Source organism: Chiloscyllium plagiosum, unplaced genomic scaffold, assembly GCF_037043375.1.
Source record: "Chiloscyllium plagiosum isolate Xiang-an unplaced genomic scaffold, Cpla_swu_hap1 HiC_scaffold_9, whole genome shotgun sequence".
Classification (NCBI taxonomy): domain Eukaryota; kingdom Metazoa; phylum Chordata; class Chondrichthyes; order Orectolobiformes; family Hemiscylliidae; genus Chiloscyllium; species Chiloscyllium plagiosum.
In genome coordinates, this window is record NW_028270147.1 from 49,264,382 (window position 1) to 49,289,877 (window position 25,496).

At 39.2% G+C, this 25,496-nt stretch overlaps 1 protein-coding gene across 2 annotated transcripts in view; it reads left to right on the top strand.

The window, feature by feature from the left end:
* The window catches only part of spata6 (spermatogenesis associated 6), a 94,274-nt gene that overhangs the window by 40,957 nt on the left and 27,821 nt on the right, over nt 1-25,496 (top strand). The window contains exons 7-10 of one of the 2 annotated variants that reach the window (XM_043699238.2): nt 10,950-11,228; nt 16,592-16,700; nt 17,613-17,659; nt 20,460-20,641. In XM_043699238.2, the coding sequence (XP_043555173.2) occupies nt 10,950-11,228; nt 16,592-16,700; nt 17,613-17,659; nt 20,460-20,641 (617 nt within the window). The remainder of the gene's footprint in view (nt 1-10,949; nt 11,229-16,591; nt 16,701-17,612; nt 17,660-20,459; nt 20,642-25,496) is intronic. The other variant, XM_087990612.1, reaches the window with a different exon arrangement.

A 25,496-nucleotide genomic window follows, 5' to 3' on the forward strand; every position in this document is an offset into this window, starting at 1 on the left:
CCATAAATTAACATTGTCCTTTTCTCAGAAAGAGGAGAGAGTAACACACAGGCTGTAACCAGCCAGTGAAACAACAACCCCCTAATGAGAACGGAGTTACACCTGAAACACATTATGTGCATCAGGAGTTTAACAATCAGTCCTCACTAAAAGGAATGCCAGTTAACAAACTGGCTAAATAATTCAGCCAGTTCAGGAATCAGGTTTCCCCCTCCAAAAAAGGAAGCAGAAACTAACAGTAACATACTGACTATAACACCAGCCAGCACAGAATCAGTCCCCTCAAATGAGGAGCTTCTAGTTATATATTTTATTAAACAAATTACAAAACAGTTTACAAAAAAACATTAACAGCTGTACACAAGAGACAGCAATTTTACAAGGGAGAGGAGCAGCAAAGCTAGGCCCCAAACCCTACCATTCAACCATTTTACAGGGAGATGAGGACAAACCTCAAATCCCAGTTCCACGTATGACAAGACAGTGACAATGACAATTGTACATTAGACAATACCGTTACATACAAAAGTGCAGACAATACAGACCCAGCAAGCCCCCACCCCTCCCACCTTCCGAGCTTCTAGTTATATATTTTTTTTTTCCTGTTTATATTTATATTTTATTAAACAAATTACAAACAATTTACAAAAAACATTTACAGCTGTACATAAGAGACAGCAATGTTACAAGGGAGAGGAGCAGCAAAGCTAGGCCCCAAACCCTACCATTCAACCATTTTACAGGGAGAGGAGGACAAACCTCAAAGCCCAGTTCCACATGTGACAAGACAGTGACAATGACATTTATACCTTAGACAATACCTTTACATACAAAAGTGCAGACAATACAGACCCAGCAAGCCCCCACCCCTCCCACCTTCCGAGCTTCTAGTTATATTATTTTATTAAACAAATTACAAAACAGTTTACAAAAAACATTAACAGCTGTACACAAGAGACAGCAATTTTACAAGGGAGAGGAGCAGCAAAGCCAGGCCCCAAACCCTACCATTCAACCATTTTACAGGGAGATGAGGACAAACCTCAAATCCCAGTTCCACTTATGGCAAGACAGTGACAATGACATTTGTACATTAGACAATACTGTTACATACAAAGTGCAGACAATACAGACCCAGCAAGCCCCCACCCCTCCCACCTTCCGAGCTTCTAGTTATATTTTTTTTTTTTCCTGTTTATAATTTTATTAAACAAATTACAAAACAGTTTACAAAAAACATTGACAGCTGTACACAAAAGACAGCAGTTTTACAAGGGAGGGGAGCAGCAAAGCTAGGCCCCGAACCCTACCGTTCAACCATTTTACAGGGAGAGGAGGACAAACCTCAAATCCCAGTTCCACTTATGGCAAGACAGTGACAATGAGAGCTTCTAGTTATATATTTTATTAAACAAGTTACAAAACAATTTACAAAAAACATTGACAGCTGTACACAAAAGACAGCAGTTTTACAAGGGAGGGGAGCAGCAAAGCTAGGCCCCGAACCCTACCGTTCAACCATTTTACAGGGAGGAGGACAAACCTCAAATCCCAGTTCCACTTATGGCAAGACAGTGACAATGAGAGCTTCTAGTTATATTGGTCAGCCAGTGCTTTCCTGATTGGCCCATATTAACAATCCCAATCAAGGATCTCATAGTCTACAAAATCCAGCAAGTTTCAGTCACTACAGTGGTCAAATTTGCAACTGTGCATCAATTTTAAAGGAACCAAGGGAATATAACTGAAAACAGCAAACAAATGTTAGAGGGAACATTGATGAGGTTCACTTATACTTTTTGTTTGACCAATTGTCTCCTGAATTATTTGGAGCGCCAATCTGGGTGAGTTGTACATTATTGATACACAAGAAATCATTGTCTTACACTGCTATACTCTCTGGGAAATTTAGATTCCTGAAATAATTATATTGTGTTTCTTCGTTGTCAGAAAATTCAGTCTTCTGAAAATGTTAACCCTTTCTACTATTTAGCAGTGGCCAGTTATATAATTAATAAACTGAACAGTGGATGATTGTGTGAGAATATTATCATGGAAAAACAGGGACCATAAATCACACTCAAAAGAAATCTACCAAAAAATGGGATAATTTAGTCCATGAAGTTCATTTAAAAAGAAAGACAAATATTTTATGTCTGTCTTCACTGCAGAGCCCACAAAAAAGCCAGAAAGTGGGAAATCACAAATTTACTGAGAGTGAAATCCTTAACCTATACAATTTTTAAAAAAAATTCATACACGTTAATCTTAATCAGTCATTAGGAAAACATTGGGATCCATTTTTATGGAAGTAGGAATGATGAGGTGGCGAAAAGGAGAGCACTGCTTTTTCCAGATGACCAGCAGAGTATGCCATCAGACCAGCAGTCTGGTTTGAGATAGCCTGGATCACTGCAGTGTCCTGCAATGCACTGCACAGAGATACAGGAAGATGTCTCCTCCTGTGCTCAGCAAGGATAAGCACAATTATGTTCTCTCTGCTACCTCATGCTCATTGGGCCACTACTCATTCTAATCCTGCATTGTACACAACTTTTACTTAGATTCTTGGATTGCATCTTTCACTATTGTTTGCGTCATGAGCCCTCCACAGCTCTCAATCACTTCATTCTCCCAATCTTGCTGCCCTCTCCACTTCCTACTCACTCACAAGGAGCAACTTACCATCTAATCTGTTGGTAAGATCAGATCATGATTTACAGTTCTCCCATCACTTCCATCAGACTCAATCCCTCCTTTTATCTCATTGTAGAGTCAAGAAGTCAAAGACCAATAGTAGGAATTAGGCTCCTTTTGCCATATGATGAAAAGATTTGGGATTTGGATGAGAAACCTGTGATTGCTAATTAGGAATGCTGTGACCTTCATGGACAACCAACATAGTAACCTCATGGTGCTATGGTGCATTGATCTCCCATTATCATCAAGGCTGACTCATTATTAAACTGCCTACAGTTTTATCCCTCTTTCACAGCTGATTCCCTTTCGTCTCTTATGCAGAACAGTAATGGCACCCAGTGAATCTTTGCCCTGAAGAGGCCAGTGTTGCAGACACCTTTTAAGGAAGAAACCACTCAATTTAGAGAGTGCACCAGCAAGGCTTTCACCTACACCTAGGTCAGCACGGTGGCACAGTGGTTAGCATGCTGCCTCACAGTGCAAGGGACCTGGGTTCAATTCCAGCTCCAGGTGATTGTGTGGAGTTTATACATTTTCCCAGTGTCTGCGTGGGTTTCTTCCGGGTGCTCCGGTTTCCTCCCATAGTCCAAAGATCAAGGTTAGGTGAATTGGCCAGACTACATTGCCCATAGTGTTCAGGGACGAGTAGGTTAGGTGCGTTAGTCAGGGGTAAATGTCAAGTAATAGGGTACGAGAATGGATCTGAGAGGGTTACTCTTCGGAGGATTGGTGTAGACCTGTTGGGCCAAAGGGCTGTTTCCACACTGTAGGAATGCTATGATTGTATGATTCACCTCCATTAGCTCAGAGACTTTCACATCGATGGATAGTCTATCTAAATGAGACTCAGGAGCACAATCTGGTGAGCACCTCTCCTCAGCTGGGTGAAGGAGAATGGCCCAAGTCTCTAGCACTGAGAGGTCCACTGTAGGCAATGAACCTTCTCAGCCCCAGGCAAAGGACAATCCCATGGTCTCAGCTATTAATGACTTCATTAAAGTACACTGACAAGTACAGGAACAGCTGGTTGATTTGTCAGAAGCAGTCAGTAAACTGGATGGAAGGGTGAAGGAGTCCACTAATGTTATAATTACTGTTCTGCCTTCAACGTACATGCATCTGGCTGCCTCCACAGACAGATTGGCTACAGCCTTAGAGATCCAGGTCCAGCACACTGTGCATCTGTCAGATGTGTGCATGGACCTGCACTCTATAGCTGTAACTGGAGGTGCTCTGGATCAATGACAAGGCAAAACGGTTCGAGGAAACCAGACCTCACTCCAGGTGCCCCAATCTCTCAGGGAGCCCGGTGCAGCCAGCAGGAATCTGTAGAGAGGAGGGGCCACGTGTAGTTCCCTTATCCCCACCAAGCGGTTTCCTCTCAAGACACTCCAGAAGTGCCCAGATCCTCCACTTCTGCTTCCCCCTGCCGGTGATGCTAAAGCCTGCAGAGATCCAAGCCGAGGAGATTGATTTGGGATGGACACTGTCAGCAGCCTTGACCCTCTGGGCCCAAATGCCCTGACAATAACTGACAAATCTTCTAGGTTAACAACACCAACTATAGAGCATCCTCACACAGCTTCAGACTTTGGAATTGTGCTTAAATGTAATGGGAGGCAAAGGAAGAAATAAACTTACTGAGGGCACATTTATGACATGAGTTACAAATCATTATAAAGTTTATTGCACATTCATAAATATATATGCACTTGCATACTTAAGATCATTGGTCTGGTGTCTTGCTGTGGAATCTGGTGAATTTGCACCCATTTCAGAGATGAGCAGCTTCTTCAGCCATGCCAAGGATGAAAGAAGCTGTAATAGCCAAACACTTCTGATCTCTCATAAGGAACTGAATTCTTGATTGTGAGTACAGTCAGGGATTACAGATTCTTGAACTGTGATCTCCATGACTGTAGTCCAAGACATTGCACTTTAATGTGAACAACACTGAGGCTAAAAGCAATATGTGGGGATTGCACCAGTGCTTGGCTTGCACACACCATCCACACTTAAACCAGTTTTGTGAGTGGGAGTATGAAATCCATGATGATTCCTCACATCTCTGAATACAAGGTTCATTCCATCTATCAGCTTTTAAAGAGAGGACACTACCTTTCAAGTTTGGGAAATATTCAATCTATTCACTCTTCCTCATGTCACATTGGCGTACCAAGAGAAGCTGCATAAAGTGTTGCCTCTCTCAGGTTATATGCTGTCCAATAAAATGCTCACGTATTTCAGTTCAATGTAGCGGTTTGTACAAACTCTGAAATGCTGTAGGTTAGCCAATAGTAGAAGATTTAAAAAGAGTTGCCTCCGGATTCCTGTCAACCTGCTATGATCAGTAGAGACTGCTGCACAACATCTGATCTCACCTGCTGAGTGAAGCTGTAAAACCTACATAACATTAGCATTGTGTTATGCCTAAATTGCTGCTTTCTCCCTTTTGGTGAATAAGACCTGCAAAATGTATATACTTGGAAGTGTGATCATCTCAAGTTACCAAACATACAATTTTAAGGATAAGATCATGTTTATCCAGCAACATAGATGTTCATGGACTGCTAAAATAACTAAGACTACACCAATACTTTGCACTGACCAGAGTCTGTTTGCCATATAACAAATATGCACAATTAAAGGAAATCCAAAACCAGTTTATGCATCCTAATACTAGGTATAATTTAGGTTTCCTCTGGTTTCTTGTAATGGACAATGGATGCTGTATTAAACTGTCTTGGATTATCTTTCCAGTCAGTGCCCCAATGTCATCCCCATCCTCATTCTCAGAAGATTGCTGTCAATCCCACATGTCCTCCTCATCTCAGACATTGCACTTTAGCTCAAGTTGCAAAGAGCACAGCATGCCACAATGATGTAGCATACATCTTCTAGGCTACACTGCAACACAACATGAGCGGTCCAGCTATTGAAATCTCATGTTAAGGAGGCCTAGACTGCTGCACCATGGTCCTGTTCGAAACACGAGCTGCCTTGTATCTTTGTTGATCTCAGTCTGGGGTTTTGTAATGTTGCCATAAGGTATGTTTTGAAGTGGCAACACTATCTCCTTAGCCATACCCAAAAAACTTGGAAGGAAGGAAGAACCTATGGGTTCTCTAGTATATATGCATCATGGCAGCTCCTTGGATATGTGCTGCTGACCTCCAAAATTCAAGCATTAATGGTCACATGTTATTTGAACATTGATGGAGTTGAAGCCTTTTCTATTAAAGAACTGTGTGGTTGGTGATAGGGCTCTTGCAAAACAACATAAATATAGTCTTTTCACCCTGCATCTCGGGGAAGCCAGTGTTGTTGGAGCCACTGCCTGGGCTGCTTGTCTGTGGGGGAGGATATAAATGGAACAGTTTAGAGAACATAATCTAAGTAGCAATCAAAATACCTTTGTGATTGGAGGGTTTAGAGAAGCTGCATAGGTCCCCATCGCTCCTTGAAGTGAACCATAAAAATTCATGCCACTTGTAACCTTGATGCCCACAAAAATAGGATGGTCACCAATTTGGGCCAGGTCCTGCTGCAGTGGATGGCAGTTTGGTACAATGGCCAGGACATCAGTAATCTGCACCTGTACTGTATTTCCATTAAGTGTAGAAACTGACAACAAGATCTGTGGATTAGCCATAGAATCATCATAGGACCACAGAATTCCAATAATGAGGTTGCAAGTCATTTGACCCACCAAGTCCTCCAACCCAGACCGACATCCTTTCCACCCCATTCCTGTAACCCTGCATTTCCCATGGTCAATCCATCTAAACTGCACATCTTTGGACTATGGGACGAAACCAGAACACCCAGATGAAACCCACGCAAACATGGGGAGAATGTGCAAATGCCACACAGTTGCCTGAGGCTGGAATCAAATTGAATCTGGGTCCCTGGCATAGTGAGGCAGCCGTGCTAACCACTGAGCCAGTGAGCAGCCATGAGTTCTGGGCATCCTTCATGCCAGAGGAACAATACCACATTTTCTGTTTAAAGACTCGAGTACACAGTAGAGTTCCACAACTTCAAAGTATGGCCTCTGTCCTCCAGTTTTCTTACATTTCCTCACCACCATGTCTTCTTCGTATTTTGTTGACTTTGCTGACAATAAAGCAGACATATTTTCTCCTTTTCTCACCTTAATTTATATCCACTTTACAACTCTTAATTCTCCTTTACCATGACTGGCACTGCATTTGTTTTTTGCTCTGTGCACCTTCGCAATCGGTTTTGCTCACTATCTGAAAAATTAACTATGTTTCTGCATCCACAGGTTGATGCTTAGTTTCTCCAGCAGTTTCATTCTTTATTATCAAAGAAAACTTCTGTTGATTTTCACCTCTGCCCCAACTTAACACGACTTAGGCAAAGCACTGAGCATCTAGGAAAAAGTGAGGACTGCAGGTGCTGGAGAGTCAGAGTCGAAAAGTGTGGCGCTGGAGAAACACAGCAGGTCAGGCAGCATCTGAGGAGCCGGAGAGTCAACATTTTGTGAAGGGTTTATGCCCAAGTGAATGTGAGCCAGGTGAGGGAATTCATCATTCATAACCAGGATTGGATAATTGGTACTCCCACCCACCAGATTAGATAGTTCTGAGGGGGAGGTGCCATTTTAGCTTTGTGGCATCTGGTGAGAAAATCAGCATGAGGGAATAGCTGACTTGACAACGTCCTGGCTATCAATTTTGATGCATCTGGCCTTGGCAATATTATTAGGACCGATAACCAGTTCTGTTGAGACTAAATCTAGTCTTCACAATGATTGGAATCCTCTGTTTTGTCACATAGTAATATCATCATGCTACAAGGGATAGATTCAGAACAGATCTCTCAGCTTACAGCTGTATGACCACAAGGTACTGTGATGGACTACCATCATTAGAATTGCAAAACAGACAGAATCTGTGTGCTTAGACAGAATTTTATAGTGGCTTGAGCGACGTGGGCCTTGGAAAGAAATGAGACTGAATCTCAAAGTCTTGGCAAAGTTTGCCAAGGCCTATCTCGATGTCAGAAACAGTTTGCTGCAATTCTGAGAATTCTCATCAGAGAATCCAAGGCAATGTTGGCTCACAGCCAACTGCAAAGAGCTTCCATATTGCTCAGGATATGATTTTTGGTCACTTGCTGCATGCAGTGTTCATTCATAGACATTGAAATCCCACCAAACCATTCAAGATACTCATGACACCTCTCTGATCTACTTCCAAGATGCTTAGAGAATACAGACCTGTGCTGGTAGTTGTGCTAGCCATTAGCATTGAAAGGATGTGGCCAGGACACTTTATGCTTCAATGCGAATAACTCTGTCCAGTGAGTGACAGGTGTGATCTCTAAGTCATGTCGCCAGAAATGCACTGGTCCAGATAAGATGCACCCAAGGATTTTGAAGGAGGTGAAGGTAGGAATTTCAGGGGCACTAACCTTAATCTTTCAGTCTTCCCTGGAGTCGGTGTTGATGCCAGAAGACTGGAGAATTGTAAACATTATGGTGTTATTCCAGAAAGGTTGTAAGAATAGTTGCAGCAGTTATAGACCAGTCAGTTTAACTTCAGTGATGGAGAAGCTTCCAGGAAGGAACAGAATAGATTTTTAACTCTGAGATCATGCAGATGGCATACCCGGCAGTTGAGGACTGAACACATCAGATATGAGTGCCCAGGCTTTTGGAAGAGTGAATGGCAAGTTATTCTAGAGCATGGTAAAATGAGGTTACAATCAAGCAGAATATGCACCACAGTGGGAGGGTAGATAATAAAAATGTGAATTTGGTAAGAAATGGTGAGAACTGTTACTAGGTCTTGCAGCAAGAAACCCTCCAAGAAACTAAATGAACTGACACTGACAATAACATAATGTTCAGCTTCTTGTCTCTCAACTTAACTCTCGTCTGCTAATGCCTTCATGCCAGATGACCAACCTCAGTTCAATGGAGGGTGTTGTAATGGAAATTTAACATTTATTGTGAAATCTATGAAAGCTTAGGGAAACAAAGAAGTAAGAGCTTGACTGAAACTAGAGGTTGTATTGCAGAAAAAAATGTGAAGGCAAACCGACCTAACAGCAGATTTACAAGGCCAGTTAAAACTACCATATCCATATCAACAGTCAAGGAATGAGAAAAACAACTCCATATATGGAAAGGAACTCGAATGTTCCAGGCCCTGACCTTGAGGTGTTGAAAAGAAGAAGCGAATTATAGTATAAAGGGAATATGTGAAAGCTATCAGGTGCCCCTTATATGAGGCGTCTTGCCAGTGTATCGGGTCCCTTTGCAGATGTCAAAAATAAACGTTTTCTTTGCTCTTGCTACCATTTGAGTTGAGTCGATTTAATTTCCAAGACAGGAGTAAAAGAGTATGCCAAAAATAACGTAGAAATAAGATGGCATGCTGATAGGCCTATAACGTAAGACTATAAACATGTGGAACAGGGCAAACAGCACACATGTCAACAGAGGTAAGTAATCCCAAAACCAACAGATCATGAAAAAGCTCTGTAACTATGAATGTTGATTAGCAGTTGAGCAACAGGTTAGCCTTCATGAATTTCAATATCCACAGTGACAGAACCTAGAAAGTGAATGCAAAACACCAGGCTGAATCATATTCAGCTTTCTTCAACCAATACCCTTGGGTGGTTGATCCTTTTCTGCCTTTTCCTGTATCCTGAAAAGTGGATTCAGTTTTAATCCAAATTGATTTACTCTGCATCACTTCCAGCTGAGTCAAGACCCAACATTGTTTATGTGAAGCCCTGTTTTCAAACATTAACTGCACCTCTAGCTGAACTGTTCCACTACAGTCACAATACTGGCAACTACCTGACAATGTAGAAATTGACCAGATCTGTCCTTCCAAAACAAAGAGTTATGGTATAAAGCTTTAAAGTTGTTACACTCGAAGATATCATGTTGCTTTGTGATGTAACAGAATGACGACTAAAGGATGCTATGGTAAACTTCCTTGAAATCAATGAAGTTTATAAAAAGTGGCTTCTAATACTGTAGACCGTTGTTTGATGTTCTCAAGTATACAGAGCTGTTCATAGCCATATCTACTACTCTGCAAACACAAAGATTATTGTCTACTTGTGCTTTCAATCTTGTAATCATCGTTGAAGTAGCATGAACAAAATCTCTGGCAATGGTTTTGGAAGTACACTACTACTGGGGAGCCACCTCCATTTGACATCATGGATGTTTTATTGATTCTCTCTTTTAATCCCTCTCCTTTCCTATAGTTCCCTTGATTCTTTCTGTTTGGTTTTATTCCTCCTGTTCTGCCTTTCTTTACTTTATGTAAAGGAGAAGCATGCATATTTGAAGGAGCCAAATCATTTTGGTTTGGTTTGATTTGATTTATAATTGTCACATTCAGCCCTTTCCTGAAGAAGGGCTTATGCCCGAAACGTCGATTCTCCTGTTCCTTGGATGCTGCCTGACCTGCTGCGCTTTTCCAGCAACACATTTTCAGCAATTGTCTCATATACCTAGGTATAGTGAAAGATATTGTGTGCAGTATAGGCAGATCATACTATACAAGTGCATTAGAGTACTTAACGAATACACCACAGGAAGATGTGGGAAATTAGTTGTTTCATCATAATATTTTTATTTTAATTATTGACTCTTCTTCCTAATCTCTCCTAATGCTACTTGCACATCATCTGTTTTGGGACCATGGGCAGGAGAAAATGAAAATTATCCACATTTTAAAAAAGTGAAACTTCTTGTTTGTGTTAACATATATTAAATAGATGTCACTAAGGCAGAGTGCTGAACAAAATATGAGTGACTGTGAGCACTGATTGAGCAATACTTTGTAACATAACCTGTTTAATGTGATATTATTTTTGTTAAAATGGATTTCAATTAAGTTTCTAAAATGTGAAATACAGAAGTTTTTAATTTTTCCATGGCTGTACTGTTATTATCAAATTATGCAGCGATTCCTTTCAAATGCAATTAACAATTTTTCGTGCTTTGCTTAGTCTGAAGGATGAAAATCATTGCTATCTAAAATCAGATTTTCCTTGCTTCTATAATATGATTTGACGTTCATGTGAATGTCTAAAATGGATATGTTCTAAAATATTCCTCTCTTATCAAAGATGATTACTTTTATAAGGATTGTTATGAGGTTTATTATACTTAATAGTATTTGTGAAGTTCTTTTTGATTGATTTATTAATGTCATTGTGAAAGCAAATGTTTTTATAACTTTTTTGTTTAGGAGGATAATGTGACATTGGAACTACAGTCCTCCCCATTGAGGAAATCCATGACACAATTATCAAAGAGAAAACCTTCCCCTTGCCCCAGGGAGTTCAGCAAAGATAACAGCTACAAGCAGCCCACAATAGCATCCCAGACAAGGTCTCTATCACCATATACCAAAAGACGGATGGCAGCACTCTCAGAGGATGCCAATCAAAGACTCGCACATCTGAACCTAGGACCTTATCAATTTAAAAAGGAAACAGATAGCAAACCTCCATTTGTAATTAGACATGTACGTGTTCAGAGGGTGTTCATTTCAGTGAACAGTAAGTCTGGTAAGAGGTCATTGGCCTGTAATATCAAAACTTTATGGGGATGACATTGTATTTGTTACTCTTCAGAGAGCTTTAACTGAGTGTAGGCATTTTTATTTTTGACAGCCTTCCTGACTTTCTTACCAGTTATAAAGTCTGAGAATTAGAACTAGACCATTCAGGAGAGATGTTAGGAAGCACTTCTATACATAAAGAGTAATAGAAGTTTGGAACTCTGTTCCACAAATGGCAGGTGGTGCCAGGTCAGTTGTTAGTTTTAAATCTGCAATAGATAATTTTTTGATAAGCAACATTATTAAGGAATATGGGCCAAAGGCAGGTATATGGAAGTAGGCCACAGATCAGCCATGATCCTATTAAATGGCAAAACAGGCTCAATTGGCTAATGGCCTATTCCTATTGTTATGTTCCTAATAAAAACAATTAGGGCCTCAAGCTTTCACCTCCCACAGACTCCTTATATCAACTTTTCACCCCTCTTCATCACCCTTTGCCCTTATATCCTCCTTGCCAACTCACCCAGTATCCACTATGGGAGATCTTAGGAACCATCTTGAGATGAAATTGAATAAAGTTTAAAGTATCTATTATTGACTTCACTGTATTAAGAAACTCTGACAAAAGACCGTTCAGTAAATGTGAGTCCCTGCAAGTACTCAATCACTTATAACAACAAATATTTGTATTCATGCTCCCATGTCAAAGCTTGATAACCTCTTTATATCCACTTGGAACAGTCAATCAAACTGAATTTACAGCTCCACACTGTGATAATGGAAGAAGTCAAACAATACTAATCTTATAATGATACACCTATTTCATGGAAAACATTAATAATGGAACTGGGCACAAAGAAAGATCCATTGGGTCAAGGAGCACAACATTCAGAATAAAGAGGGAACGAGATGCCAGGCCAGTCCCAACATCTGACCCAAGCACCTGGCAACAGTGCTGCAAGATATTGAATTCCTTCAAGATAATGAATAAGGTCTGCAAATGTGTTTTCACAAGACATTCCTTACCCAACCCACCACTGAGCTGTCTTATTGCTCAGTACATCACATCCCTATCACTCAGTCAACAGCACTTACTAGAACTCAGGACACATGCTTAATATTTAGATTTGCCGCCTTACTCTCACATAGTTGCTATTACTCCCAACCTTACACCTATTGCTTATGAAATTTGCACATCAATAAATATTCAGCGAAGGGAGTCACATCACCCAAACACAGTTCTGGACCATCAGTGACATTATAAGTTCTCTTGCAAGCGAAAATGGCATACAATAAAAGAGAACAGAGCAGAACAAAGGTGGACAAGGAAACCTGCATCTCTGAATCCTATGGAGGAGATGAGTTTTAGTATCTTAGAGGCAGCAACCACTCAACTTCTGTCATTCAGTATCACTGAGGATGTATATATGATGGTATGATCCTGCCTTAAGCCCTTTTTCAACCTCATGCTCATCCTTACCCTGCAATCTGGCCTGATGTGCAGCAACACATGGTGTGAGCCAAAATCTTTTGCTTCCTGCACCACCGTTTCCTCAACCCAATCTTCCCCTTCTGATCTCCTGGTTTCAGACACCCAAAAATTACTGCCTGCCCAGCCAACATTATACAAGCAGTAAGAGAGTGAGAGCAGCAACATAGCACCAGTGAAGGGATCCTGTCACTAAAGTGGCATTCATTTGCAGCCTTCAGCTTAGGTACTGGTACCATGGAAGCTGGTGGAGAGTTAAGGTCAGCATGTGAGTTCAAATGGACTGCAGCAAGGTCAGAGGTTCAGACAGATGGCGAGGTCACAAAGAAGTCAGAGAACTCAGATGAGGATCTCAATGAGCCAGCATACAGAAGAGTACCAATGTACATTAAAGTAGTGGATGCAGAGGCTGTCCTGCTAGGCAGCCTCTCTGTCAAGGAAAATGGAAGATTACTACTACATTTTGACAGAAAGCATGGTACAGAACTTCTCCCTTCTGTATTCTCCTCTGTTGCGCTGAAGACCCAATATGTATAAGGTAATGGTTCTGAAGTAGTTATTGTTGATATTATATTAGTCTTCACATATTCTGGTGATGTTTCGCACACAATGTGTCGAGACATTGGATTCTACACAAACATTCTTCAGGAGCAGATGTATTCTGTCCAACTTAACCCCAAGAGTCCTAGTAGTTATGTATGACTGACTATGTAATTGTACTTATTGCGATCAAGAAACAAATAAAATTGTCAAGTAAGAACAGTGTCTGTTATGCAAAGACCCTGTGGTTGTATATCTTCTGCTAATGATCATTAAACAGACCGTAATCAAAGTATAGGCAAAGAAAGATTAGTGATAGTGAACTATATCAAACAATCCTTAATCTAAACCACTGGCTTGCAGCAATTGAAAATACCAAAAGGTGCTAGTAGTGGCAATCAATGTCATACCACATGATGAGCAGCTGCACAGAAATCCATGCAGCAGCCCTCCATCCCATCCCCCAACTCAGCCGAAGAAGACCGAGAAGAAAAGAAAATTTTAAATGCAAGTGCTTTACCACTTCAAGTGCTTTACTGTTTAAGAATATACCAAGTTAGAAGTTGAGACAATTACTTACAGAGAATGCAGCAGCAGCAGTGGAAAAGCAACAAAGCAAGTTCACCACTCCAAAGAAAAATTTGCATCAAGATATTGGTGACAGATTGAGGGAAAAGTGTATGGGCTAGAAAAACTGAGAAAATCAGCCATACTTCGAAAAATACAGAGGCCTTAGTGAAAGAGGATCTCTGGCAGCACAGGGGGGTTCCTGAAGCATTTATTTAAGGTGGAAAAGAGCAAATTTTTAAAAATCTAGTAAAAGAACTCTTGCAGAAGAAAAAGACCAGAAAACTAAAGATTTAAAAGGACCAATGCTAAGTAATTAAACTGTGCTTTTGAAGGCAGGTTTTATATAGTCCACAGCTAGATAACTGTATATTTAAAAATTTCTGTAGAAGGAAGTGCTTGGTGCAGTGACCAGTGGGAAAACTCTGAAAAGGGTGTGTAAGTAGTACAGAAATAATTAACTAAAAATAGCCAGTTAGTTAAAATTCAAAGCTTTATTTGCCAATCTTTTTCAAAACTCTATATTATATATAAATAAGGAAAATACTGTATTAGGTCTCGCAAACTATGCAGTAATTAAATTTAAAACAATTGGTGAATGTAAGAATACAATCTTAAGGAACAGCAGATTACTAGCAGTAATTGTGTTGATGCAGATTTAAAATAGCTTCGCAGCAGTAAGAATTAAGAAAAGCAATGTCAAAAAATGATAAAACGATATAATTCTTTCACAAAAATTCAAGGTTACAGAAGGACCTTAGAGAAGAACAGAACATAAGTTTGGATATTTTGGAGGAAACAACTCTTAAGATATTATATAAAATACATTACAGAATTACCTCAAAGTCAAACACTAAATTCACAAGACACAGTTACAGAGCTAGGAAAGGAAGGAGGTTACACAAGCAAAAAGCTCATTATGGTCAAGCCATCTCTTTTGGAAAAGAGGCCTGAAGCATTCATAGAGGAATTTGTGATCATAACTATTTGGGGTTCACATAAATTGTTTCGCTGCTAAATGTAAACTTGATACAAGTGCCAAGGTTAGTATCCTGTTCAGATTGGTTACCGTGACTGAACAAGCAAAAACTACAGCCTGCAGAGATGGAATGATGTTCGTAAGTAGAATAATGGTCAAGACCATAGATCTGATGCAGGTTATACTGCAAAACGAAGCATAGGATAATTGAAAATGCTTACATAGTTTGTAACATGCATGATTGTGTCTCAATATTCTTAAGAGGGGTAGAAGGGTCCCACTATTTCTAAGAGAACTGATCCAGAAGCAAGCTGTTGTCAACCAACCAATCAAGAGGTAACTAGTAAGTACCATGGCAGATCCCAAAAGAGAATAAAGAATCCATTGAGATTATTTATGATGGCACAAAATAAATGTTTCATATGACTGAGAAGAAATGGCCAGCAAATCAACAAAAGTCTCCATGAAATTCAACACAGAACAGAACTATGCTATCATTCACCAGAATTGTGTTGAAGGATGCTAGAGCAAGAGTCCAGTGAGTTGGCTGAGAGCAACTACTTTGATCTCTGACTACATTTCACAATCAAAGATAACTTACTACTATATGACAGAAGACTAATTATCCCAGCTTCCCTTTGAGAATATGTATTGGAAAGGACACACCGAAGAAACTGGTGTATAGCCAAGACCCAGTCAGCAGTGTGGTGGCCAGAAATCTCAGAGGTTGTATCTCATAATTCATTGTGAAGTGTGATTACACACGATTTTCTAGTCTGGAATACACTACTGTCATTGAAGATAGGTCAAAAAATAAATTCAACTAAGACTGTAGTAAATAAGAGTGAGCAGCACAACCCATTTGATCTTTAACTAATGTTTAGCCAGCGGAACAGTCAATGATTGTGACAAAGTTAGTGCTATTGTGCAATAATTCATCTTGTTAACTAAGATAATTCCACTCCTGTGAAGTTTAATAGTGGTGTATCCTCTACAACTGATTATCAGATAGGTCCTAGAAAAAAGTATAAGCAGTATAGACTGTCAGAGGTTGTAGATACCATGAGGCACAGCCCCATTAATGTTTGCCACTTTATATGGACTGCTCATCCACTTTGTTATGCTCCCTAGCTGGATATAACTACTTTCTTTGACAAATCCCAAAATGAACAATAAAACCTCCAAAACAATTCACAATATTTCCAGACACCTTTGCAATCAGAGGAGTTCATAAAAATTACCTTATGTGAAATTCGCATGCCTTGCCGTTAAGGATAGTGTGACTTTAAGGTATTGCTGCATTACAGGCTCCCTGTCTGCTGGGGAAGTCCATATAGAGTTGCTTTGGGGAGGTCTCTCTGGGAAAAGTGCCTTCCAGCAAAACTGTGCTAGGCTACTGTAGGGCTCCTTCCAGTCATGCTGTAGAAATAAATTCCACACCTGTTGTATTTCAAATGAGATATGAGTGCTTATTTTCCTGGTTAGTTTGACTTAAATAGTCTCAGCACTGTTGAAGAAATGTTTATGGTATCATGACTAATAATCCACCTCTAGGCAATGCTGTTCATTTATAGTTGGTGTGTTTCTGTACTGTGTTCTGCTGCATCAAAACTTCATTGTTTATAGTTTAAGATGATCAGATGGTATATCAAATTGGAAGATTAGATATGGTATCTCCAATATATAAAATAAACATGAATAAATGTAATACATTACTTAATTTTTACCAAAGTTTTTTGTATTTTTCAGGTTGATCATAAGTTGTTGCCACCTGATGATTTGTACATTGCTTCATCTTCTCTTACTTCTAAACCCAGTTCTCAGAAGAACTCACCTCTGGGTTCATGGATTTATAATGGTAGGGGCAAATGTCTCATGTGTTCTAATTTGCTAAATCTTTTACTTTATTTTAAAATTAGATAATTTTATAATTTAGTTAAGTTTAAATGTGGTTGATAGTTGAATCATGGAAACATCAAATGGTTACAGCACAGAAAGAAGCCATTCATTCCACTGTGTCTTTGTTGGCTTTCTGCATGACAATTCAGCAAGCTACAGACATTGCTCTGTCCCTTTCTGTTCAGGTGCTTTTTTTACCATATTTAGGAGATTTTACATATATGTGTATACACTGTCAATATATCATGACTAAATTGCAGGTTTGCAGCAAATTCAGGTCCTATTTATTGCAGCGACAACTAAAGTGAACACAATCAACCCAATGTATCTTAACAACATTATTCCCTTTGGTGCCTAGGCATGTCGTTTGTTTGTACTTGACAGCAGACATCAAGAGGTGGTTGGCTTCTTATGTTCTGCATGAATGACATGGCTCATGTTTCATGGTTCCTTACTTCTGGAATACAGCTAATATTGACTGCGTTTCACACAAACTTGCTTCTCACTCCGAGGTCTCTTTGATCAGCAACAATCTCTAGGACCTTACCATTAAATGTATAAGTCCTGCTAAGATTTGCTTTCCCAAAATGCAGCACCTTGCATTTATCTGAATTAAACTCCATCTGCCACTTCTCGGCCCATTGGCCCATCTGATCATGATCCTGTTTTAATCTGAGGTAACCTTCTTCGCTGTTCACATTTTGTATTATTTTAGTTTATTTTGCAATTTGCAATTTTACTGACATTTTGTACATTAGTGATAAACCTTTTGTCAGATGTCACTTAATTAACTGATAATGAGAAGATCTATATTGATATGTTATTATCTAATAGATCAGTCATTATGCTTTGTGTATCTTATTCTTTTCAGATCCATCACTTCGTGGCAGCTATGGACCAAGCAGGACTTCATTAAATGTATTTTGCTTTAAATATTGTTCCAAGTATCTCTTGAGAATTGTGAACCTAATTGGTAATAGATGTTGCATTTCTTTGACTTAAAGGACAAGCGAATCAAAATAGTGAACATAGTCCTTTTGTTACACTGTTTCCCTTTCACCAATTTCTAAAATTCTTTTATTCTATACATATTCTGATTTGACACTCTCATAGTAAATCAGAATATAGTGCAACACCATAGTTTTACTGTAAACATTTCTCTGTTGAGATTGCTCTTAAAAAGCCAATATTGTCATAAATATCAGCCATTGAATGGACATCAATGCACTCAGCTTTTGTTAGAATCCTATGTTCACTTGTACACTACTGGAGCACATGGTTTCAGCTAATTATGCAAACAAAAAGTCACCAAACATGTCAGAAAGCTCTGACAAACTTTGCGGGGAATTATGTAATATCTGCTTTCTCTAACTTGGACCAGTAAAGAGGCAGGTTATCACGTAGTGCAAACTGCTGCAAGAATACCTGAAGCTGTCAACTAAAATAACTTAGTTATAAAGTATCTTTAATGTCATAAAACATTCCAAGACACTTCACTGCAACAGCATAAAACAAAACATGGCACCAAACCATATTAGAAGCTGTTAGGTCAGTTGACCATGAAATTGATGAGATATGTTCTAAGGTATGTCTCAAGGGATAAAGACAAGGAAAAGAGGTTTAAGCAAGGAATTTTATAGCTTAGGGTGGAGGCAGCTGAAGACATGACCACCATTGGTACAGCAATTAAAATTGGAATGCTTAAGAAGCCACAATTAGGTAAACATAGACATCTTGTAGGATGCCCGAAACATCAATTCTCCTGTTCCCTGGATGCTGCCTGACCTGCTGCGCTTCTCCAGCAACACATTTTCAGCTCTGATCTCCAGCATCTGCAGACCTCACTTTCTCCTCCTAGTGAAGAAGGCGTTTGGTATGCTTTCTTTTATTGGTCAGAGTATTGAGTACAGGAGTTGGGAGGTCATGTTGTGGTTGTGCAGGGCATTGGTTAGGCCACTGTTTAAATATTGCGAGCAATTGTGTTTCCTTCCTATCGGAATGATGTTGTGAAACTTGAAAGGGTTCAGAAAAGATTTAAAAAGGATGTTGCCAAGGTTGAAGGATTTGAGCTATAAGGAGAGGCTGAACAGGCTGGGGCTGTTTTCCCTGGAGCATTGGAGGCTGAGGGGTGACCTTAGAGATGTTTACAGAATCATGAGGGGCATGGATAGGATGAATAGATAAAGTCTTTTCCCTAGGGTTGGGGAGTCCAGAACTAGAGGGCATAGGTTTAGGGTGAGAGGGGAAAGATATAAAAGAGACCTACGGGGCAACATTTTCACACAGAGGGTGGTACGTGTATGGAATGAGCTGCCATAGGAAGTGGAAGAGGCTGGTACGTTTGCAACATTTAAAAGGCATCTGGACGAGTATATGAATAGGAAGGGTTTGGAGTGATATGGTCCGGGTGCTGCCAGGTGGGACTAGATTGGGTTGGGATATCTGGTCAGCATAAATGAGTTGGACCGAAGGGTCTGTACATCTCTAATACTGTATGACTCTGTCAGATTATTTTTTGTTATATATTGCACAAACTCATGAACAGGTGCAAGGATATAACCTTTGGTCCTAAAAAATGCTCAATCCATCCAGGACAAAGCAACCCACTTGATTGACACCAAATCCACAAGCATCCACTCCCTCCACCACCAGACTCAGGAGCAGCAGTATGGTCTGTCTACACGAGGAATGCAGAAATTTCCAAATGATCCTTAGACAGAATCTTCCAAACTCACAACCACTTCCACATAGAAGGACAAAGTTATCAGATACATGGGAACATCACCATCTGCAATTTCCCCTCCAAGCCACTCACTATCCTGATTCACCATATCACTGTTCCTTCACTGTCACTGGGTCAAAAATCTTGAATTTCTGCGATAAGGGCATTGTGGGTCAACCTATCGCATGTTGATTGCAGCAGTTCAAGAAGGCAGCTCACCATCACCTTCTCTAAAGCAGCTAGGTACAGGCAGTAAGTGCTGGTCAGCCTGCATTGCCCATGTGCCACAAGTAAATAGGAAAAAAACTATGAAACTGACAGTTAAGAAAATGCAAGCTTTAGCACTTGGTTCCTTTTCTTCATGATTGTTTTGTCCTTACTGATCAAAATTGATAAATAGTTTGATCTCAGCATGTGATATGAGGTGTGTCTTTTGGGGTACCTTTGCCCTCACATTGTTTTTCTATTGACGATCAAGAAAGTCTTTTATTTTTCAAGAATATGTAATTGAAAATAATTGGTTTGAAAGTGTGACGTTAACGTTGGCATTTTTATGCACGCATTGGATTGAAAGGAATGCATGATAGGTGCAAAACTTTCATTTATGTACCAATACATTTTCCATGACAATACTAATGAGAGATCGAAAAATACGTGATTTATGTCAGGAACGTAACGAAGGACAGTCAGAAAATACTGAACCAAATTTTTACCTTAACACTATTTAGACGTTATCGTCTACTCAACCACGTTCATTATTAGAAAGAAAAAAGCTGTATTTGATAATTATCAACTCAAATCATAGCATAAGCAATTTGCTCATTTAACAAAACAGAATTGCTGTTTTATGTAGTCTCTGCCAATTAAAAGGCATGGACAGACCTTAATTTTGAAGCATAAGGACACCACTGAATTCCTAAAGACTGGTATTTGCCAAGGACAAGGCTTCCTTTGTGTATTTCTAGTGATAATTACAGCTGTTTTATTATCTTCTAGATGATCAAGAAACCTCGTGAGAAAGATCTGCAAGATAATTCTTTTGAAGACACTGATGAGCTTATTATGTCAGAACCAGCTGGCAGACAACTCTCCCCTACCGCGACTTCAATGAACTATTTAACAACCTCATCCTTCCAGAAACAAAGCCCTGTGTTAAATCGATTATCTCTTCGAGAAAGGTATTTATTCATTCTTTTCTTTTAAATCCATGCACATTTAAGACCACTGATGTATATATTTATGTCTGTTCATGTATTGTATATGTATGTAAATGCACCTTTTTGATGAATAATGTTTATACATTCTGGTGAGTTAATACTTCTGATCTGATCATTCCCTTTGATTGTACAGGTTAGACATTTTCTTTTCATTCACAAGATGTGAGCATCGTGCTCAGGCCAGAACTCATTGCCATCCTTAATTATCCAGAGAGCAGTTAAGCAACCACATTGCTTTGGGTCTAGAGTCACATGTAGGCAAGACTGGGTAAGGATAATAGTTTCCTTCCCTAAAGAACATTAATGAATCAGATGGATTTTTACAATAATTAATAGAGGGTTCATGGTCGTCATTAAACCCTTAATTCCAGATAGTTTTAAAAGTGAATTCAAATTCAAATCTGCCATGGTGGGATTGAAATTTAGAGCACTACCTGGGTCTCTGGATTATTGGTCTCGTGACAATATGACCAGGCCATTATCTTCCACGAAACTAGTACCATCACACCTTATCTTCAGGAATTAATTGAATCAATTCTTGATTCTTTCATTCAAATTAAGGAAAACCTAGCTTTTGCATTGGAGCTATATTTTCAGCATTGTGCTTAATATTTCAGTTATAAAATATTGTTACCTGTGAAACACTGCTATGATGCCACTGATGCTGTTTTCAAACTCAACACTGTAGTCAATGTTTCCTCTTAAACTCGGACAAATTAGCATATGTTCACCAGCAGGAAGCAGTGCTATTTAAAGCAATAATGAAATATTTTCAGAAGCTGCTGAATGGTTTTTAATGAGAGTTAATAGAAGTATTTGGTCATCTATCCTGTTGTTTAAATTTAGGTGAAAGTGAGGAGTGCAGATGCTAGAGAGTTAGAGTCAAAAAGGGCGGCGCTGGAAGCACACAGCTGGTCAGGCAGCAGCTGAGGAACAGGAGAGTCGACATTTGGGGCATAAGGCACAAGTGAGGACTACAGATGCTAGTAATCAGAGTCTAGATTAGAGTGGTGCTGGAAAAGCACAGCAGGTCAGGCAACATCCGAGGTGCAGGAAAATCGACATTTCGGGCAAAAGCCTTTCATCAGGAATTCGGGGCATAAGCCCTTCGTAAGTTATTCCTGATGAAGGCCTTATGCCTGAAATGTTGACTCTCCTGCTCCTCAGATGCTTCCTGACCTGCTTTGCTTTTCCAGCACCACCTTTTCTGACTCTACTATTTAAATTTGCTGAAGTATGCAATGAGTCATGTGGCTTATGTTGAAGGCCATAGTTCTGCCTTCCAAGGTTCTGCTCAGATCACTTGCTTCTTGTCAATAATGCATTAGTTTCTATTCCACTTGGCCTGCAATTTGATCCCATGGTTCTTATAACCTGTGAGTAACCTGCACACGTATGAACACAGTGCAAATAACAAATCCATAGTTCCATACAAAATGACATTGAACAAATTATAGAAGTGCTTCAACAATGCACCCAATGCTGAACTACACAGAGGGAGTCCTCCATTACTCACCAGACTGTATGTTATGATTTGTTATGGTTGTATAAAATGTGCAGCAGACTTAGGTTAGCACAGACTTGGCCACCCAGTATATGCCAAGCTACTGAGGCAAAGGAGTAAAAAGAGGACTTGGGTGGTGAGAGGAGGGTAGATGGGGAACACAACTAACACATCTCCGAATCAGTTAAACAGTTCCTGATCGGCTCGTCTGATTGCAATATCAGTGAATGTAACCCCAATTCTCTCATCAACTACAATCTCAACCTTACCTTCCCTCTATTACTGACTATCCTCATGCCTAGTTGGCCACAGTCCTGAAATAAAAGCTACCATAAAATCAAACTATTCAATATTCCGTACAAAGTCTAATTTTAACCTGCACATTTGCTTAGTGCCTTTCTTCCAAGTGCTTTTACATATCCAGGTGCTCCTGCACCGTGACACCCCAATGGCTACAGCATGGCTGGTATAAAGCTGCTAATATTCAGTGTGGAAGACTGCAGGATATCCTCAAGTAGCATTTGGTTTGCACTATCTCAGCATGATCTACAGTCTGGTCTGATAGATATCAACAAAGCTTTGGCAGATTGGCAGTGGTGGGAGGATAAATGCTGTCCATAAAACTGAAAAATCAGAAGATGGAGAAGCAGAAGTAGGCTATTCAGGCCATTGAGTTTGCTCCATCATTTAATAAGATCATAACTGATTTGCAAACCTTCAACTCCTCCTATCAAGTAGACTAACATGTGGTCCTCTAATGAACATCTTCTGGAAATCCAAATGCTTTACATCCACTGCATTCCCTTTATCTATTCTACCTGTTTACCTCCTCAAAGAACTCTAATGAATCTTTCAGGCATAATTTCCCCTCCATGAAGCCATGCTGACTCTGCTTGATTATATTATGTATTTCTAAATGCTCTGTTATTACATCCTTTATAATAGATTTTAACATTTTGCCAATAACTGATATCAGGATAATTGGCCTATAGTTATCTGTTTTTGTCTCCTTCCCATTTTCAATAAAGGTACTACGTTGGCAGTTTTCCAATCATCCAGTACTTTTCCAATTTTTGGACGATTACAACCCATGCATCAGCCATCTCTGTAGCTATTTCTTTAAATATTCTGGGACGCATCCTTCAGGTCTCATCAACCTTTAGCACCATTAATTTTCCTAGCAATTTTTCTTTAGTGATAATTATTATATTCATTTCCTTTCCTTCTTTCGGCCCTAATTATTTAATATTTTTGGAATACTATTAGTGTCTTCTACCATAAAGATTGATGCAAAGTAGTTATTCAACTCCACTACTATTTTCTGTTTCATCAGTATTATTTCCTCAGCCTCGTTCTCATAATGCCTATGTTCACTTTGGCCTCTCTCTATTTCTTATTATATATTTAAATAAACCCTTATCCTTCAGGAAGCAAAAGCAATTTAATGTTCAGTGGAGCATTGCTACTTCCTCAGGACAGTGCCTCAACAGTCCTTCGAATCTCCTCAAGCACATTTTGTCGTTTTGCTGAGAGATCATTCATGTCATCTTGGGGGCTGGTGTCATAGACATGATATTAGCAGTCTGAGCTTGTCTGACAATAGGCTTGACAATAAGCATTTCCTACAATCTCAGTCTGAAACTTCCCTTGCAACATTCAGATGTTACTTGGCTTCTGTTTGTGATGTAGTCGAAACTGAGAAATTGGCTTCCAGATGCGGCATTTTGAACACCACTGGAAAGAATGGACATCTAGTTCTGCACAAATCTCCATACCATGTTGGCTACCAGATTCCTTCGCATTGCTTGACAATGACCAGAAATTCTGGTAGACTGGAGAATATATCAACTTTCTCTGTATTTATCCCTTCTCCTGTATGCTGCTCCATCAAAACTCCACTTAGTACAATTGACCAACTGTGCAGCTTAGCAGTAATATCTGTTGTTATGCTTTTGTGCATTTGAAACTTTGGATAACCTTTTCCCACTCTTGCTGATACTGATTTGCTGCATGAGTGATACCAGAGCACTATATATTGTCTCCACAATAGACCAGATAGTTCAAAGAATTGTTATGACACATAGAGAAGCTTTTCAGCTCATATTTGACATTACAAATTCTAGCCTCTACAAAAGCTGATTTAACATGAAATGTTAAACATGTTGGTTTTGTCATGAGACTTGATTAGGTAGTTTGCTGGCATTAAGAAGCTGTCTTAGTGTAACATATGTCTGAAGTATCACAGTGTTTAAAATTTGACTAGCAATCCTAAAGTATCCTTCAATTAACTGTACCTGAATGCTAACTGATAGTCATTCAATTGCTATTTAGTAACACTCCATTATCACTGATGTTAAGTTCATCATTGACAGCAATTTTGAGATTGTGTATAAAAAAACTAAAAATGAAAATTTAGGCAGTAATTTGCTTCAGTCTTGCTGTGTCTGAAATGAAAAGCAAGGTTTTCAATACATATGTTTTCAGTAAGAAGTATATCAACATGAGATTCTAAACTCAGGGGTCATGAATGTCATTTTTTAAAAATTGATTTGTGACCTGTTTCACAGCTCCTATATTGATTGCAGACCATACATTTAGAAATTGCATTTCTTTTCCAAGAAATTGTTATTGATTCAGTTCTTTATGGGTCACTACGGCGAGGGTTTTAACCAAATGTTCCTCAGATGGATCCAGGAATCATTTAATTGACCTGTTTTTCTAGCTTGGTGCCCAATTTTCCAATGTTCATGAGCTGATATTCATCAATAACAAATAAAAATTTTTCCTAAGACCATACTGTAAAATCATCTGATATTTCTACTAATTCAAAATCTTTTACTCCAATGTAATCTGATCAACACAGAAAACTATAGCTTAGAAGCAAACATCAATTTCCTAGGACAGTTTACAAATACACAATTAGAGTTATGTGATTTTCACCCTCCTGTTTTACAATATCAATAGTTCTGCATTGATTTGTAAATGTGGTCTTTGATAGTAGTGGTCACAACGTCTCAACTTTTAACCTGAGTTTTATATTGGGCTTTATACTTGAGTATTATACTTAGTTCCAATTTTTTTTGATGGAAAGAATGTTATTTGGAGAAAATAATTGAACTAAATACATTGAACTATGAATGTTTACAGAAAATAAACAGCCTCAGTATGTGTGTGGTACCTCTTGTATGTAATATCAATATAATTACTGCCTAAATACAAAGTAACTGTTGTTGAGTACTGCTGAAAGAAAATATATTTTGTCAAAGTCTCTACTCTTCCACTCAGGAGAACTCGCATGAAAAACCAATATAA